Below are 18,468 nucleotides of genomic sequence, written 5' to 3' on the forward strand. Positions count from 1 at the left end.
AGTCCATCAAAAGCACAGTGCCCAGCATGACACTTTGCATGGTCAGGCTTTGTTTTTATTCTTATCCTAAATTCACCTGCCCGAATTTCATCTGTGTCTACAGTTAAAATTGTTCTGAGCACCATCACAGACCCATTGAGAAAATCTGTATGTCTATGATTGATGTAGTTATTTAGTTTTCCATTAGTGGTTTATTTATCTGAGCCTGAAATTACCAAAATAAACTTGAATCCATCTTTCTTATCCAATCTGTGACTCAGTTGCACATATTACACTTGACAAAAATGGAGTTACAGGAAAAGGGAGAAAATGGGATGGATTCTGGACAGATGTGCAGCAGCATAAATTGATTTCACTAGAGGCGCATTGATTGCACATTGATTTACATGAACTGAGGAGCAAGAGAAAGGAAAAAACCAAACCTGGAGTTATGCATAGGAATTAATCAAGTTGGTTAAGCAAAGGGCAATGAATAGGTCTGTGCATTGGATGAATTAAGTAATTTTTCTGCTTCCATGACTGAGCTTTTAATTCCTTTCACATTTTTAATAGGCATTGTCTGAAAAACTGAAGCCTTTCTACTTTCCCAGTTGGTACACCGTTGGATATATGTCTTTATGACACACCGGATTTTAGCTAAACTGGTTCTGTTAACCCACTGAGTTGGTTAATTGTGTTCAATGTACTGTGCAGGCTTCCAACAGTGTCAAGTTACTCACACTGAAGTGTTGTGCATTCACACATTTCTGGTCTGTTCCCCCACAACCTAACAGAGCAGTGCTAACTAGCTGCTGTCTGCAATCTGAGGCTCAGGAGCCGAACTTGTGCAGCTCTAGCCCATCCTGAAAGGAAGGTTAAAAGGTGATTGATTTATCCAGCTTCATGGCCAACTATGCTGGCTCAGTGAAAGGGGATCAGAGCATACCCATGGCCATCCAGCACACATTAACTTGTTATATGCTGCCAGCTTCATCATATAGTCCAGCCTTTTGTGCAGAGACAGTGTTTTTTGATCTCTCCTGTAAAACAGCTAAGGACATCCAAGACAAAACTGCTTGTGCTCTCTGCTTGTGTACACAGGTGGCAGGGCATGGGGTCCAGGAAATATATGGGTAATGCAAAACAACCCCTTGTAATGTCTGTTCAATTTAATTTGAAAATTGAGGGAGTAGAGCCTTGGTCTACCAATTCACAGTACAGCAACATGTGATGGCTTCAGGAAGTAATTTGTCAGCTCTTACATTCCTTTATGTTTCTGAGTAATTTTTAGTTCCAAATAACTCTAACTTTCTCCCTTATATACACAAGCCATCTCAGGAACAATTGGTGATGTATTTCCTGCTTGCTAAAAAAAGATGAGGCCTGCAATTAATGCCCAGGGAACTATCATCTCCCACGTTCCAAATTTGTGATTGCTTCAGGCACAGGCAAGGATGTCAATGCCTGATGAATTATCACAGAAATGTTGCTGTGATTGACCTATAGTAGAGCCTCCAAGAGACAAAATAATTGATGAAATGCCTTCTTTCTTCTTAGAGAAACAAAAAGGAATATGGTCTCCCCTCTCCCCCAGCGCCACCCCTCCAGTTCAATCTAAACAGTTTGTATTAGAATGATGCTTTGGGTGTCCCATGCAATGCAGGCAGACAGCAAGAATGGTCTTCACTTCTCACATGCAGATGCCCAAATATACTAAGCTGTACTACTCACCATTGGTAGGCGTGTGGCCGTGCATCCTGCTCAGTTCCCAGGCAGGAGACAACATGGTATTTACTGTTACAGGTCCTGATCCAGCAAAGCACTTAAGCACATGCTGAGCTCTACCCATGTGAGTAATCTGGCTGATTTCAGTGAGCCTACTTGCATAATTAAAAGATAATCTTGTCAAAGTGCTCTGCTGGATTGGAGCCATGGCTGTTTATGTCATGTGAGCCATGTATCTTCAAATTAAATTCCATAGTAAATAACACAAAATTTTTAATGAGAGGGTAGTTTATTATCCTTGGTGGTAGTACACTCAGGGTCCTCCCTCAGTGGTCCCTCTTCCTGCTGCTTAGCAGTTGTTTGTGTGGCAGAGGGAGTACCACAGAAATGGCGTTTGCTGTATGTGCACATTCATTTTTATGAAAACCACAATTTGTCTCCTACACAGCTCAGTCTCCTTGGGGATTGCCTGGCTGCATTTTTGGCATCATGGACACTCCACAAGGCCAAATCTCTTGTGATTTCGAAGTCCTCAGAGAACCGGTCCATAACCTTTTGTTTTCCTTTTATTCTGCCTAAGATTCCAGAGATAAAAGCTCTTTTTAAATGTCTTGTTTCTTGTCAATCTTTCTATTGCTATTCTGGGCCATCCTGAACTAAAATGCTAGCCTAAACCTGAGCAAGATTTTTTCAGTTAAAGTTTTTTTGTGACTGATGTACTTCTAGGCAGACCATAGGAGCTGATGAACCAATCTTTTAAGAGAAAAAAATTACTTGGTTGGAAAACTCCTGGCCAGGTTTATTTATAACTGCTCCTGATTTAATAAGGGCCTGAGTCCTTCTGGCTTGCACTTTGTGTTTCTTGCTTTTATTTAATAAAGGGTTAAGGGGATTTCAGGAGCTGGAACACTCCCGAAAGTGAGTGGTGGCATAATTTCTATACTGGTTAGGAGTCCTTAGTGCCCTCCTCCTGTGGATCAAAACATTACTTTCTTACTGCAAAATCTGCCAGTCTTCTCACTTGCATCTTCTAAGAAATTGGTAAGTAGTCAAAGTTCTGTTTATAGTTTCCAATGGAAATTTCTAACTAATTACTCCAATGGAGCTTTTCCAAGTGTGAACTGCTGGCTAATAGGACTAAATTCAGCAGAGGCAAGAAGGGAAGAAATGCTTTTGGTAGACTTTAAACTGCTACTCAGCTCTCCGCCTTTATGAATAAGGACATGCATGCCCTACAAGAACAGCTGCACTGTCGCATTTTCTCCTGCGCTCCCAGGCTTTGAAACCACCTGAGAAAACACCAGGTCTTGCCAGCTGAAAGCAATGGGGTGGTGTGTCCTACCTTTCACTGTGAGGAGAATCTCGGTAGGAATCGGGGGTCTCCCTGGCGTGCCGGAGGAAGCTGTTCCCTTCCCGTGGCCCACCAATGCCGTTGAGACGGCCCCGGGGCCCTGCTGGGCTGGCATGCCTGCTGTTCTCCATGGAGGAGCTGACGAGCACCGAGTGGCTTTCAGAGAGGATGCTTTCAGTGTGGCCATTGCTCCAGCTGGAGAGCAGCAACCAGGGAAAGAGAAAGGGGGAGTGTGAGAGTGGGATTTGGTGGCAACTGTATGAGCAGAAGTTTAGACAGGGAAAGGAGGGGCTCTGTTGCCACACAGGATATGCAGCATACCCTTTGGGTGGGTAAGTGGAGCTGCAGAATTTAGAGAATCCACAGGAATCAAGGTGATTTTGCATGTATGGATCAAAGGAGAGGGAAGGAGGGCTTTCCAGTCATTAGAACTGTCACTGATTTAGCAATTTGCATATACTAAAATTCAGTGTGACAGTATTGGAATGCCATTCAGAAAATAAAGGTCTTTGTCAATTCTAAGAGAAGATAATTAGTTAGGCGATATGACATCAAATATTGTTAGCCTTAAAATGAAAACACTATGAAGGGAGCATAGATCTTCCCTGCTTTGTTGTTTTACACATTTTTTGGCTTTACAATGGCAACAGATCAGATATTTCAGCTGCTATTTGCCTTCCCCTCTAGTACCTGTGGCTAGATGTCTGGGTGACTGTCACGGAGTGATGTGTTGTCGAGGTGTAGTGGCTTGTAGAAAACGAGGTCTCTGTTTCTCGCTCGATGACATGCTCACTGGAGATTACATTTTTTGAAACGTACTGCTGAAAAAACCCAGACAAAGCTCAGGTTTACAAACTGTAATTCACAGCACATTTGTAGACATAATTCCCAATCCTTCCTTCCCAGATTTCAACCTTTTACATGTGCCAAAGCACAAATTTTGTCATTTAAATACATGCAGAAACCATACTGACACACTTTAGGACATTCATATACACCTCTGTGTACATAGCCCATCTAGACTCAAAATAGGAGGAGACAAATGATGAAAGTAGCAAAGGTCTGCATCACAAACAAGCTATAAAAATGTAGTTAACAAGGGAACGAGTCCCAGTAGACAGATGTGTGGAAAAGCAACCTCCCATTACCATCAGATACACCAAAAATACTATTCTCTGACGGAGAAGACAGCAGCAGTTTGCGATAGCAATTTTTTCTGTGTGGAGAAAGCCAAGAGAAATCAGTCACCAGCCTGCAGCAGCAGGTAGATGTTTAAAAGCTGTGGGGTGAGCTTTCCTGTGGCACTGGCAGCCTAGGCTGAAACACATGCAGTGAAACTTACATTGACGAGCTGGACGTTATCGGGCGGTGGGTTGGGGTGGTGCGGCCCATTGGCCATGTTCATCACGTTGTTCCTTTCCGAGCGCAGGCTCTGACGAAGGCGGTCATGCAGCTTTTTCCTCTGCTTCCTGTGCGTGAAACACAGAAACAGTTTTAATAGAGAAAAGGAGAGCAGCTGCACCTCTCAGCATATTGATGTTGGTGATAATAATGTAACATCACTTTTTTTGCCAGAATTGTCTCCACTGCTGCTAGAGCTCAGAGTAACTCTGAAAACCACAGGCCTAATTGCAGCTGGAGCTGTGGGGACCTGCACAGGGGAAAGATATTTGGGATCCCTTCCAGGAGTCAGCAGGACAAAAGGGGACAGGAATAAGTGAGAGGAAAAGGGAAGCCATTTCTAAGCTGTGCTCTGTCTTAGAAAGAGAATTTTCTGCACTCAGAAGGGAGGGGGAAGAGATTTTAACCCAGACACTTTGACACCCTCACAAGGGCCAAGGCAGAGCTTCTGACAGCCCATCAAGTTACACCTCTCCATTCACCACAGGGAGCTGAGGTGTCTGTGCCTCACAGCTTGCTTGCAGACACTGGAACATGGTCTTTGTGATGTGGCAGTTACACATTTTTTTGGAGGGATTCATACCCTACCGCAACAGTGTACTTCAAATACATAAATGTGTTATGGAAGAGTGCAGACTAAGCCTCAGAAATCCAAAGTGAGAGTAAACGGCATAGGCCTGAGCCCACAGACTTCCTGGCAGCTCTGGAAGGTTTTGTTTCAGCAACATCAGATTTGCTCTGAAGCCTAATGATTACCAGGTGGATGCCATGGGTGCATTTAGTAGAACTATCCATGTACTAATGACACGATCTCTGACTGACTTTGATGCTTCTACTGTCTCCTGTCCTTAGCTGCTGTTTCCCCACTTGCTAACAATATGTAAGTCCTGTAAGATGTGCCTGAGGGAGCTGGGGTTGTTAGGCCTGAATAAAAGGAGGCTCCTTCCTGAAGAAAAGGAGGGTTACCCTCTCACTCTCTACAACTGCCTGAAAGGAGGCTGTATCCAGGTGAGAGTTGGCCTCTTCTCCCAGGCCAGTAGCAACAGGACAAGAGGAAATGGCCTCCTGTGCCAGGAGAGGTTCAGGTTGAACATCAGGAGGAATTTCTTCATGTAAAGGGTTATTAAGCATTGGAACGGACTTCTCAGTAGGGTGGTGGAGTCACCCACCCTGGGGTGTTCAAGAAATGACTGGTCACTTAGTGCCATGGTCCAGCTGATAAGGTGGTGGCCATTCAAAGGTTGGACACAATCTCATAGGTTTTTTCCAACCAAAATGTTTCTGTGATTCTGTAATCCTTCCAGCTCTCCACAGAAGAACGTTTCAGAAGATCATTACAAGTTGTCAGCAGCAAAACTTACAGCATAGTAAAACCTGGCTATGCAGAGCACACTAATTAAAACACCAAAATAAATAACCAGAGAAAGGGCTATTCAATTTCAGACCTAATTTACGAATATTACCCAGTTTTCTCTCATTACATTGGAGAACTTCCACCACACTCTCACAGAATCCAGGGCAGTGAAGGGAGGATGCAGGCTTCAACACACTCTGGAATGCATATGACTTTGGCTGTGGCAAAAGCTAAAATACTAAGCTGTATGCAGATAGAGATGGCAGGGTAAGAGATAACTATTTTCAATCCTGTTTTGAACTCAAGGGGACTATTTCAAGCCTTACAAAAAAGGAGAGTGAGGAAGTGCAATAAATATGCTGAAGCTTGATAGTCATGAAAGCCTGAAGACAATGAAAACATGATTTGACACACAGCATTTCACATATTTTCTCTGTATGTATGTGCCTGGATAGTAGAAAATGCTTAATTTATATCACATCACATGAATGGCATATGCAGATACATCTGTCTTGGAAATGCTCCTGTCTCAGAAGGATACACTCTGTGCCTCATGTGGACTTTATGCTTTGAGGATAACCAGGCATCATCTTAGGACATGTAAGCAGTTAAGGTGTATAGAGATATTTGAGCAGTGCCAGGAGATATTTGAGATACCCAAACACCTCCTGGGCTGAGAAGCAGCACTCAAGCAAGGTTTTAATTTGATTTAAGTCTCCCCTTCATGAGGCTCTGGAGACTAAGAACAATCTGAATTCCTGAACATGGTAGAGAAAGCAAGTTCCAGAAGGAGTCTGAGTTTGTCATCTACCGGACTGAAATCCTGGCACATGTAACCTGGGAATCTGTCCCTAGAAATCTGCATTATTCCACCTTCAGTGACCAGTGTATTTGAATTTGAATGCTTTTATCTGTGCTGGTGGTCCTGTAGTAAAAGGACACTAACTAAAAAAATTACTCTACAAAACTGAGATGAGAGAATAATGGGTAAGCTAGTGTGTACTTAAGAAGCTTTTATATTCTATGTAAATGATGTCCAAATAAAGCACTTCTGAATTAAGACTCAGTGTCTGAAGCTAATGCCTTGGCAATTTAGTAGCAGTATTTCTTGCAAGGAGACCAACAATATCTAAGCTATTAGATTATTACATTGGTTGTTCTCCTAACACCATTCCAAGATTTATCCTGGTTTCTGAATTTTCCCCTATTTAGGAAAAAGAGCATATGCAAATCATCTCACAGATACCACTCTGGCATCACTGCTGCATTTGGAGGGCCATGTCCTGGCATGGGACACTCAACAACTGTTTTTGAAAACAGTTAATTTTTGGTTCACAGTGATTGCTGATGTCTGGGGCAAAAAGGCATCCAGACCTCTGATGGATTCTATGGGCTCTTTATACAGAAAATCTTACTTCAGGATCCTGACTAAATGTTTGTTGAAATACATGGAGATGTGATTTCTAAAAACCAGTAATTGATCTGATTTTTTATTACTGTTTCAGCTGCTTCCCACTGACCACTGGCATAAGGTTATGGGTAGGAGCAGCTGTGTGTATGTGTCTGGACTCTTGCTGAGAGGAGCAAATGATCTCCTTCCTCCCCCGCTTTTAACACATCCATTATTGGTGGGGCTTACAACAAAAACCAACTGCCAATCAGGCCTTGAAACAGTAAATCAGGTTTATACAAACGTGGAATATTTATGATAAGGTCTTTTTGTGTTTTGTTGGGGAGATTTATAAAGGCAGCCAGAAGTTTTGGCAGCAGAAATTCTGCTGATGTTCTGTGTAATTTATAGTCCAGAGCGCCTCATGCATGTTTGAGAGTCACCCCCTGTAATTTAGAGACTCACAGAACACATTTAAATGCCTACTTTTGCATTGAGAACGCCTTAGTGTTCAATTTTTTGGCCTTTGGTGTATAGTAACTTTTACCATCATTAATTGTGTCTCAAGTACAAACAAATTAGCCTTATACATAAAATTCACTGCTGGAAAGCAACATGATTCCAGGGTTGGAGTTTGTTCCTTTTCAACAGGGAAAACCAGCTGAAATGGGTGATAGAAAAGAAAGCAAACAAAAAAAGACAAAAAATTTCGAATTACATTTGAAGACTGAGAATCTTTCAGATATCTCTCTTAATTTTGCACTGCTGATGGACATGGAGACTCACATTCATCTGGCTTGGACCAGAGCACCCTGGTCACATGTTTGTCTCTTAAGCTCACCTCTAGAGAAATGCTGCTACAACCTCATGCCCAGAGAAGCTACAGTCAACTGGGAAGGCCCTGACCAACAACCAGAGATATGAAATAAAAGAGAAAAGTTTACTTGGTTTTGCAGTAGGCCACCACACACATGATGCCAACTACTAGAAGAGCAATGCAAATGCCAGTTATGGTCAGCACCCGTTTCTGGTACAGTTCCTCAGCTTCTAGAAAGGGACAAAAACAGAGAAAGTCACAACATGGAGGATGGCTAGGCAAGGAGCACACAGTCAACAGCTGTCATGCTACAAACCACTGCACAGATTCACACAGCCACACTGAGACACAGCCATCACACTTCAGGCAGACTCATTATTGACTGCAAGAACAGAACTACACCACAAATTATTAACACAATACTGGGGATGAGAACAATTACAGAATTACAGTCAAAAGTCACTTTTTTGTTTTAAAGCCAACAAGAATAATATCTAAGAAACAACTTAGTTGACAAACACAGCATTTGCTGGAAATAAAAATGAAGTGTGGTAAGGTAATAACAAGAATTTGCAAATGCTTTGGAAGTTTTGCAAAGACAGCTGGAATGAAAGCCATTTTTACAGGTCTTATGAGAAATTTATTTTATTATTATCTTTTTTGGATTGTTTTCACATGCAATATCCCTCTGGTCCCACGCCAATTTATATCTCAGCTGTCTTTACAGGAGAAATTTTAAAATACTCTTGTACATTTGAGATATGAGCTTGGCTTGTAATTATATCACCAATGGAAATGAAGACAGGTTTTGAGCTTTGGTCATAAAATTCAGACTCTTTCTCCAGTGCTCCTCCTAAAACACAACAATATCCACAACCAGCAGTGCCTTGTGTGAGAGAAATGCAGAGTTTCAGCTTGTTTGTGACCAACAAAGGAACTCTCTATCTAGGGTGGCAGCTTGCTCAGTGATGACAACTTGTTACCAATCTCATCCATCAGAGATATTTCACTTTTATAAAGGTGTTAGTAGCACTGCTAATGTTTGGGCTAGAGCTACTGATGCTTTCCAGCCTTGCTCATGCTTGGCAGAGAGCAGTGCTGAGTGTTCTGCTGGGGAAATGTTACGTAAGGAGTTCTGAAACACAGGAGTGTTCTGTGTTGACACTTTACAGATGAGGATTTGTGTTCCTGCTGTTAGGACAAAAATGGATGTTTAGCTTTACTCAAGTCTTATTTTTGATTAAGCAGACAGAACAACAGTGATCTGCCATATTGACCAGAGTCAGAATACCATCAGGTGATTAAAAATAAATGAATGAATTAGAACTGCTTTGCACTACCTTTGGGATAAATGTCAGCATTATTCCTGCTGGAAGGGACTTACATCTGGCTGGTGCAAAGGTGCCATGTATCTCTCACATGTGCCATGTATCTCTCACATGTCCAAATGATGTGCTGTCATAGATGACACACCAGTTCAGGGGAAAATACGCCTTACTGAATAGGGAGCAGACTTCCCTTCTTCATGTTTCCTGAGCTTGTCTAGTTTTGTTTTAAAGTTGCTGGGGGTAAGTGGCAAATACTCCATGCAACAAACCAAAAAGCAAAAATAAATCTTAATTTCTCTGATACAATGCACCACAGCATGGAACAAGTTTGTCTTACAAGCCAAACCCACTGTAAATCAAACACCAGCAAACGGGTCATGAGCACTGTCAGACAAAATTAATAGCACTAATTATTAACAAAGACGGGGGAAGAGGAAAGAAGAACTGAGTGTGGTAAAACTAGGATGCTGCAAAAATTTATTAAAGAAAAATAAATATCACTCCAAGAACAGAAAGTCAAAGAATGGAAGGAAGAAATGGCTGAAACTCCAACCAAACCAAACTATGACAAAGAAAAAGAGGAAGGTGAAATATAAGGAAAGACAGGAAAAAAGGATACAGAAGTCAACTACAGGCCTGGCACAGCATGCTTGGAACTGGAAAAAACCAGAGAGAAGAAATGCTTGGGGAAAAAAAAAGGTTGAAGCAGAGTGTGAAGGGATTTCTCATACAGCATAACTCCTCACCTAAGCTAGTTAGTGGCACTGGATCCCCTTCCATTTTTTGCCCCTTCTGAAAGCGCTTATTAGTTAGCCATGGAAATGGTGTATTACAAGGATGTCACAGGAAACAGAATTGTGCTAAGCAATTTAGGGGCTAATTTAAAATGCTTTGAATTATTATTATTATTTTATTGTCATGCTGTCAGCTGTTAGCTTATGAAAGCAAAATGAATAATGACATATCACCCTCTTTTTTTTTTTTTTTTTGAGCACAAGGGAGAGGAAGTAGAAGATTAACAGTGGATACTCCGCTCAGGTTTTGGACTGATTCTGGGAGGTTTGGTGCAGGCTGAGGCTGTTGCAAATGAGCTGGGCAGCTGGCTGGTGATAGCCTGACTGAGTTTGCCAGTGGGCTGAGGCTCGTTTCATATGCGTGGGACTTTCTGGGTGCTCACTCACTGCAGGGGATGGGGAACGACGAGAGGGAGCAGGGCTGTGGGTGCAGCCCTGAGCAATGCTCCCAGCACCAGCAATACTGCTGGGACTCTAGGTCTTGATGGGCAAGGGAAACTAAATCCCTGGATCTGCTTTCATAGCCTTAGTTCCCTCCTGTGCCCTTTGAAACAAGGCCCGAAGGAAAATGCAGCTTGACATGGTGTGCATGAATGGTGGTGCTGCCATGCCCTCCCTCAAACTCCAGGAGCAAGGTCTGCCTAGGAAAGCACTTGGGCATGTTATGCCCAGCAAACCAGCAAGCTCTCATGTAAACGTGGCTGTGCTCCTGGATGGCAGGGGACAGCCAGGGCCAAATGAGGGATGCCCAGGTGCTCTGTGGGGCCAGTGGGGGTGACAGGCAATGCTGGCAGCTGGGACATGACTGCGATCCTGGTGAAGACTCTGCAGATGGCATGGTGCCTCAAACACAAGCCTTGGACTCTGTTTAAGGCCAAGAAGAGTTTTGTGAAGAACTCCTGTGGGGCACTTGGGTTACACTACATCTTGCCCCAAAAGTGCCTTCTGTCTCTGACCAGTGTTAATGTTTATGGAGTCAGTTAATGACACTCAGCTAAATTACATATGCTGATTAAACTACCTTGAAAAAAATTTGTGGCAGCCTTGCAGGAAAGTCTGTAAAGAATTTTATGTGCAGTGAGAATTTAGGAAAGATTTTACCCTATTAAGTATTAAAAATAATTTCAATAATTTTTTTACCCTACAGAATGCTAGGAAAATCAAATCATCATAATACTTAAGCCAAAGTATTACATAAGCAGCCTTTCAAATATTCATATTATGCAATTAATTTCATATCACTGTAATTTATACATAACTGATGATATATCAAGCCTTAAAGTTGCTCTGTTTTAAAGTTTTTCTTCTTACATACCTCTGGGGATTTTTAAAAGAATTTAATTCCAAGAGGTTGTTCTGCTAATGTAATTTCATATATAACGCATAATTTGCATGTCAGTTTTTTAAAGGATTTCAATTTAACTCCTCATATGTTAATGTAGCTGTATATCTTCCACTATAATCTAATATGTATGAGTGGGAATTACTGCTAACTTAGGATAATAATAAAAACAAAAATAAGCTGGGTTGTGAGTGATTTTTAAAATTTGGGCTTGTAATGGGTTTTCCACAGTTCACAGCTAAAGCTAATGACATTTTGTGGGGGCATTTTTAATAAGAACATGAATGAAAACTGCCTCACCATCTGTTTTTTTATACTTTTATTTACCAATAATTATAGCAGATTCCAAACTAAACGTGACCTGAATTTTAAGTTAGCCTATTCAAGTAATGCATTATTTGTACCTCTGAGTACAAATAACTAGTCAGATAAGTACAGTCTATTCTGAATAAGACTTAAAAGATCTATTTCTATTATATTTAAAGCTGAAGTGTGAAAATAGTACCCATTGCCAATGTTCTTGTTGAGCTTAGTTTTAGAAATATTCAATTTATTTGCTGACTTGAGGATCTGGAGTCTAGCTGTAAACTTCTACTTAAATTCCTAAATAACTTACAGTCCACTTTGAAATTTACAGACCTGGAAAGGAATGTATATATGCATATAATTTACAGATATGTATAGGCAACTGGTTTACACATGATGTGTAACCACCAAGATGTGGGTTTAGACATGAAACTTGACTTGAAAATCAGAGCTCAACACTGCAAATTTGCATGACTTTAAGTGGCCATAACAGTTTCCACCTTTTAATATACTAGTTAGACATTGTGCTTAACACTTACAGAATTTCCAAAACCTGGCAACCCAAGAAAAACTCACCAAAAGCAGGTCAAAACTAGTCAAAACTATACAGCAGAAAAAGGAATGTACACAATGTTATGATCACTCCAGTAATTCCTAGAAACTCCTTATGTCTATTAATATCCTATCAATATTTTGATAACCATTTTAGTGAACTGATCTCCACTAACACTTCGACAAGGGTTGTTGTTATAGCTGTATGATCCCTTTCAAAGCATAAAGAAATTGGTTAGGAATTGAAAAGGGGAAGTGGAGAAAAAAAAATTAAAAGGGGTTTATCTCTCAGAGTCTAGAATCTGCAGGCTAAAAGGAATGATTGTTCCATACCCATAAATTCAATCCCAAGATGCTCTGCCAATGCAGAAAGTTGTCAAAAAAAGAAAGAAAAAGGAAAAAGTTTCAGAAAAGAGCAATACACTGTACTTAAAAATAAATTACATATGAGAATTACAGCTATTCTGTGTCTGCACATGAAACAGGACAAAAGGCACATGGTTATGTGGGCGGTGCTCAAGTGCACCTTTCTTAGCTATGTGACCAGACCTTCTGCAAGGCTTATACACAAAAATATGTATACATGGAGCATCTGAGCAGCCACAGCCCAGGGAACGCAACAGGAACCATTAACCCTTAAAGATCTTACTGAGATGAACAGGGCTGCAGGCTGAGCGTGCCATGTACAATGGCTGATTGTTTTGGGAACATGACAGCAAAGGAATGCTCTATGAAGGGCAGCATACTCCTGTAAATGGGTTGTGCATTGCTCTCCCTTCTGACCCTGCTTCTGTCCCCGCAATGCGTACCCTTGCTCTTGAAGGCTAGGACCCAGAGGTGGCTGGTACTGATTACTCAGTAGTGGGAGTCTTCTGCTTCGCAAATGGACTGCAGCAGGCCTCCAGCTTCTGGAAAATGAGGAGCCAACCCCCTTTCCCCTTTCTTTGGACTGTGCCATGTTGGCAGAACAACTTGTTGATCAGCCATATGGATCCTGGGGTGCAGGAATCCTGATCCTTTACACAAATCACTGCCTAAATCAGCACACCCAGGCCCCAGCACCTGTGGGTCAAGAGGAACAGAGGTTTCCCCCCAGCAGGTAGCCTAGGAGACCCTACCCATGGAGCCAACACCACAGCCATGGTAGCTCTTGCCTTATTTTGTTCTTATGTGCTGTTTAATTTACATCCAATGATAATTTTCACAGCAAATGGATTTTTTAATGTAGTTTGCACACATGGGGAATGTCAATTCTTTGTCTTCAATCAGTAACATTTTAAGGGTTAAGTACATTGGAATCCAACCATATCTCTTCCTAAAGGGCCAGTATCACATGCCTACCTGACCTCTGCTAAAGATATACATTAGTTGCATAGAAAGCTTGATTAAATCTTCAGTAAAATGAATTACATGCCCATGCACATATATTGCTGTAATTATGCTTGCTGATAGCTAAGACACCTAGTTTGAAGGTAATTTAATTTTAGGGAAGTCATTCATATCATGCAGTTTCTATTTCATATAATTCAATAGGGAGTTGGTATTTAAAATCAGAATATATTCTGTCTGGAAGGCCTAACAAGAAAACATGCTGAAGAAACATGCATTGCTTATTCAAACCTAGATGTTATGTAGCTCTGACTTATCCACGGTATTCCTAGTTACATTCCTTAGATCTGATAAGCAGAACATCCCAACACTTCTCATTTTATAAACAGGTGATTATTTTTGATAGTTTCCTACTTAGTCTGATATTTTTGCACGCTTTTTACATGCAATGTGGCTTCTATTGAATATTTGTCTCTAGGTGCTCTAAGAATAATTACAATTAATTATTTTTAACAACTCTGCTTTCATTCTAGTTGTGACTGGGTGGGATTTGACAGTCTTGTAGGAAAAATGCTTAGGAAGCAATTTTTTTTCACCAAAGTAATTTAAAACTACAACTTGTTGGCTATATTGTAGCCTGCTGAGATGCAGGGTCTACGGAACAAGAGGATGGTGCTGGGAAATGTGGAACAGAATCCTTCAGCACTGCATGCTCTGTTTATGAGTGGTGTGCCACAGCTGCTGTTGAGAGGGCCGCTGGATTCAGGTGTGTGCGTAGCCAAGGCACATGGTCCTGCCCAGGGAGGGGTGAGCACTACCTCAGGTGTTTGTAGAGAACTTGCACCTGGCAAAGAAAGGACCCATCTGGTTCAACTGCAACAGCAGAGAGGTCCAGGAAGACTGATTCCAGCTCTAAAGCACCAAAGTGTCATGTTTCTTTCTGTGGGTAATGAAAAATGCTAAAAAATATAAGTTCTTAATGCAATTTCAATTAAAAACAAACTCAAATCTCCTAAAGTCCTATGGCTCCTGTAAAAGTGACAATTGATTCAAATCTCAGGAGCATGGAAAATTTGTCCTTTCATAATTGAAGTATTCTATCATAGCAATTTTAGCACTTAGTGAACATTAACTGAGCAATTTATAGTGAAAACTTGTCTTTTTAAATTCTGAGCAAAAGATGGACAATGGAATTTTTCAAGTCTGCTCGTTCATTTAGGTGTCTTAGTCTCAGCACATAGAGTGTACAATTTAGGGTGCTGAAAGGCTTTAGAAAATGAAAATTTCAGGTGAGATTGTCTATTACCCTCATGCAGATGTGATTACTTCTGCATGAGGGTAATAGAGAAATATGTAGAAAATGAGAAATACTGAAGTAGTAGAATAGCTAAAGGCAGACTTTTGAAGACCTTAGTAGTTTATATGAAAAGGCTGAAAAATCAGGCCATCACACAGTAACTGCAGTTTTGATCATCCTTCTAGAACATCAGAGCTTTTCTCTTGCCCCCTTTAATGCCTCAGCCAGCTTCACTGTGACAATATGAGGCAAGGGCCATTATAATCTAAAAAGAAAATTCCTTCCACCCCTCTTGGTAATGTCCGTCTTGCTCATGAAGGATGGCAGGGCTGAAATGGACACTGTTTAAACTGGTGCCTCATGCTGAAGTATGGCATGGACCATGTTCAGGTGATGCCCAAGAAGGGCCACAGCCTGCCCCCGGCCAGTTCTAAATTCACAATTCATATATAATAGTTAACTAGAGAAGTAAGCAAGTACATAGTCCCTTTGAGTCCATCTGGGGCATTTGAGAGGACAAAGGGTTCACCTGTGATTAAACTCTAGAGATGTTCCCTCAACCTTCTATTAATTCATGGTTTTATCACTGTTTCTTATCCCAGGGACCATTCTGCACAGCGCTGCTGTAAGAGTTCTCTTGCCTAACTACATGAAAATTACCCAAAACTTTTAATGTTAACTCATTACTTTTGCTCTCCTCCATTTGCCTTGATTCCTTGACTTCAAGGGGGAAAATGTGTGAACATTCATACAGAAAATGCATGGAACTGATGTATTTTTGCAACAATTTGTGGACTGCCTTCTGCTGTCTAATGGACCAATGGTGGATTACGAGCCTCAAAGTCAAAGCAGTCATAGAAAAAGCCCAGGGCAGCACTCCTGGTAGCAGCTGTGACTGCCATGCTCAAAGAAAGGACACTACAGGGTCTGCCAGCCAGGCTTGTGAGATGAGTCAAGTTAGCATTGCACTCTGTTGGGACAGGGCATTTCCAGAATGCCCAGTGGTGCCTTGTTCTCATCTGGCAAAAGGTCCTCGGCCTTTTGCCCTAGCTTCAGGGCTCTCAAATACCAATTCCAGAGGAGATTTCTGAAGAAAAATTTTCTTTAACAGCCAAATTAAGACAGTAACAGCTCATTGGTAGGTACACTTGGCTTGGAACCCCACTGATTCCTTCTTTCCAAATGAAGAAAGACCCTTCTAAAAGCAAGTGAAATTAGACAGCTGTATGGTTCACACTTACCCTTTTGTTTCCTACTACCACTTACGCTGTTTAGCATCTCAGTTTGCTCTGTACTTTCATCCACAAAATTGGCTGCAAAATATGAGCTTGGCTTTAAGTCCCAGATGTAACATTTGCCTTTAGAGAACTCTCTAAGTCCTCTGTTAAATAACATGGTCTGGTCTGCCTTGGGTATGATAATAAAAAGTCATATAAATGCTTATTCATTGATTTTTTTTTAGTTAAGTATAAACGTGCTCTCAGTGGACCTTTTCCAGAAGTGTCATTCCAAGATCTTAAGCAGTATAAGAAATCAGATGTTGCAGTGCAGATGCAGGGCAGGCAGAAGTGCCAGACTCTCATAGCCATTGGCTGGGGCTCTCAGAGTGGCCTAAGGTAGGTAGATGTGAGCTCTCTGCCTCTGCATTTCAAGGAGAGGAAGTGCTTGACCAACTTAAGTACTAATAACTGTGTGTAATTCTTGCAGCAAGGCAAGAGCATCTGTGCCTTTTCCATGGCGTCAACTTCAGAAAATCTCAACCTGGTGTTTTTAAAAATCCCAACCAGGGTTAGGAAACTGAAAAAGAAAGGAAGGAAAACCTGCCTAAACTTTTTTTTTCTCCTAGGTTGGAAAATGAATTTATAATCAACATACAATTCTTCTTTAGTTTTCAGATAAAATTCAGCAGCAAACAATGGATCTCACATTTTTTACACCATCTCCTTTTAAATTATTATTCTAAGATCAGAAAATCTGAACTGCACTTTTCACCACAATCCACAGAAAAGGCCACTTAAATCTAACATTTGATAAACAAATACTGTAACAGCATTAAAATTTTTAGAGCCATCATTACCAGAGGCATTTAAATATAACTCACACTAATAAAGCTTCTAAAGCAGGGCATAAAATGCACACTTGAGTGCTGGAAGGTCTGGTCCCCAGTCAGCACTCTTGGGATTTATGTGGGTAGCTTCTATGAAAGAAAGTATGAATTATGTATGGATGTTTTTCATCCATCAATATAAGAGAAAACCTGCGCACCTCTTCAGGCTCCAAAATGTCCTGCACATACTTACTGCTTTTTGTCCTATATACCAATGGAAATTAAACTAAGCTGGCCTATAGTCTTTCTGTGCTGGCAAGTGATCCATCAAAAAACCAGTTTCTATGACACTGCTTTTAGATCACAGTATATTCTGATGCCAGGAACAATCAAATGTAAGTAGTACACATGCATTTGAATGTAAGACCTAAGCAATTTTCTTGTATGTTACCTTTGACTTTGCTATAGCCAATGAGAGAAAATAAATATATAGTGTACCTTCTGCTACATCCTTGTCAAACAATAATAATTAGCCCATTTCTCCATGGGAAACCTTATGGGATGTGACTACAGTGCTGATTCTAGCAGTCTGTGTATGTGCGTGTCTTACACTTTCATTTGGCTGATTTATCTTTGATCTCTTACACCTGTTACTCACAATATACCCAAAACATGTTAGACCTCATTGTTTAAGTAATGTCTTCCTCTTTTCTTTTTCTTTCTGTCCTCTCTCCACTGAAGCTTGGACAAGGAGGAGGAAGAAAATTTTGATCCTGTTTGGCAAGTGCTCACTAAAACAATGTATGCACTTCAATTACCTTTAACCTCTAGTTCCAAATGTCATATATAAGTAGAGGACTAGCTACCCATCCTTTGGTTGAGGGAGTGCTGGCCTGTATCGTGACTCTTAAGCTTTTTGTGGCAAATAAAAGGGGAGACTTTAAAAATTTCATTTTGTACTTTTTCTGCTTGATGTCAGCAGGGAGTCCGTATCACACAGTCAGAATTAATTTCACAGCATTCTTAAGCTTTGTATTCCCTCAATGCCAAACAATCTCAGGATTGCTTTCTGTTATAATTTGCAATTGCTTTTTGTTATAATTTTCATGCAACAGGCAGAGACAATCAATATTAGGCCTTAGGCAACAAATCTAGTTACAGATAAAAAAAAAAAATGGAGGAAAGATGCAGCAACAAGAAAGCAGCACCGATTGAGCATGCTTCTACTGCGGCACAGACAGAAAAGTAGTGGACGTACTGTAGAAGCTGGCCATTACGTAGTTTTGGCAGCGATCACCAGTAAATTCATTTGGGCACCTGAGAGGAAAAACAAACAAAAAAAATGGTAGAGAAAAAAACAGAGAAAAGAGAAGAGGTGAATATATGCTAAGAAAGAAGCTCCTTCAGTGTGAACTGATATGACTTGGTGAGTTCACTTTCAGAAACTGAATCTCGG

General features: G+C 40.9%; 1 protein-coding gene across 6 annotated transcripts in view; it reads right to left on the reverse strand.

The window, feature by feature from the left end:
- Window positions 1-18,468, reverse strand: part of NRG1 (neuregulin 1) — a 291,258-nt gene that overhangs the window by 7,405 nt on the left and 265,385 nt on the right. For 5 of the 6 annotated variants that reach the window (XM_030968234.1, XM_030968233.1, XM_030968232.1 and 2 more), the window contains 6 exons: window positions 18,271-18,329; window positions 12,673-12,696; window positions 8,145-8,247; window positions 4,398-4,524; window positions 3,746-3,876; window positions 3,047-3,250 (listed from right to left, as the gene is read on the reverse strand). In XM_030968234.1, coding sequence (XP_030824094.1) covers window positions 3,047-3,250; window positions 3,746-3,876; window positions 4,398-4,524; window positions 8,145-8,247; window positions 12,673-12,696; window positions 18,271-18,329 — 648 coding nt within the window. The remainder of the gene's footprint in view (window positions 1-3,046; window positions 3,251-3,745; window positions 3,877-4,397; window positions 4,525-8,144; window positions 8,248-12,672; window positions 12,697-18,270; window positions 18,330-18,468) is intronic. The other variant, XM_030968231.1, reaches the window with a different exon arrangement.

Source organism: Camarhynchus parvulus, chromosome Z, assembly GCF_901933205.1.
Source record: "Camarhynchus parvulus chromosome Z, STF_HiC, whole genome shotgun sequence".
Taxonomy (NCBI): domain Eukaryota; kingdom Metazoa; phylum Chordata; class Aves; order Passeriformes; family Thraupidae; genus Camarhynchus; species Camarhynchus parvulus.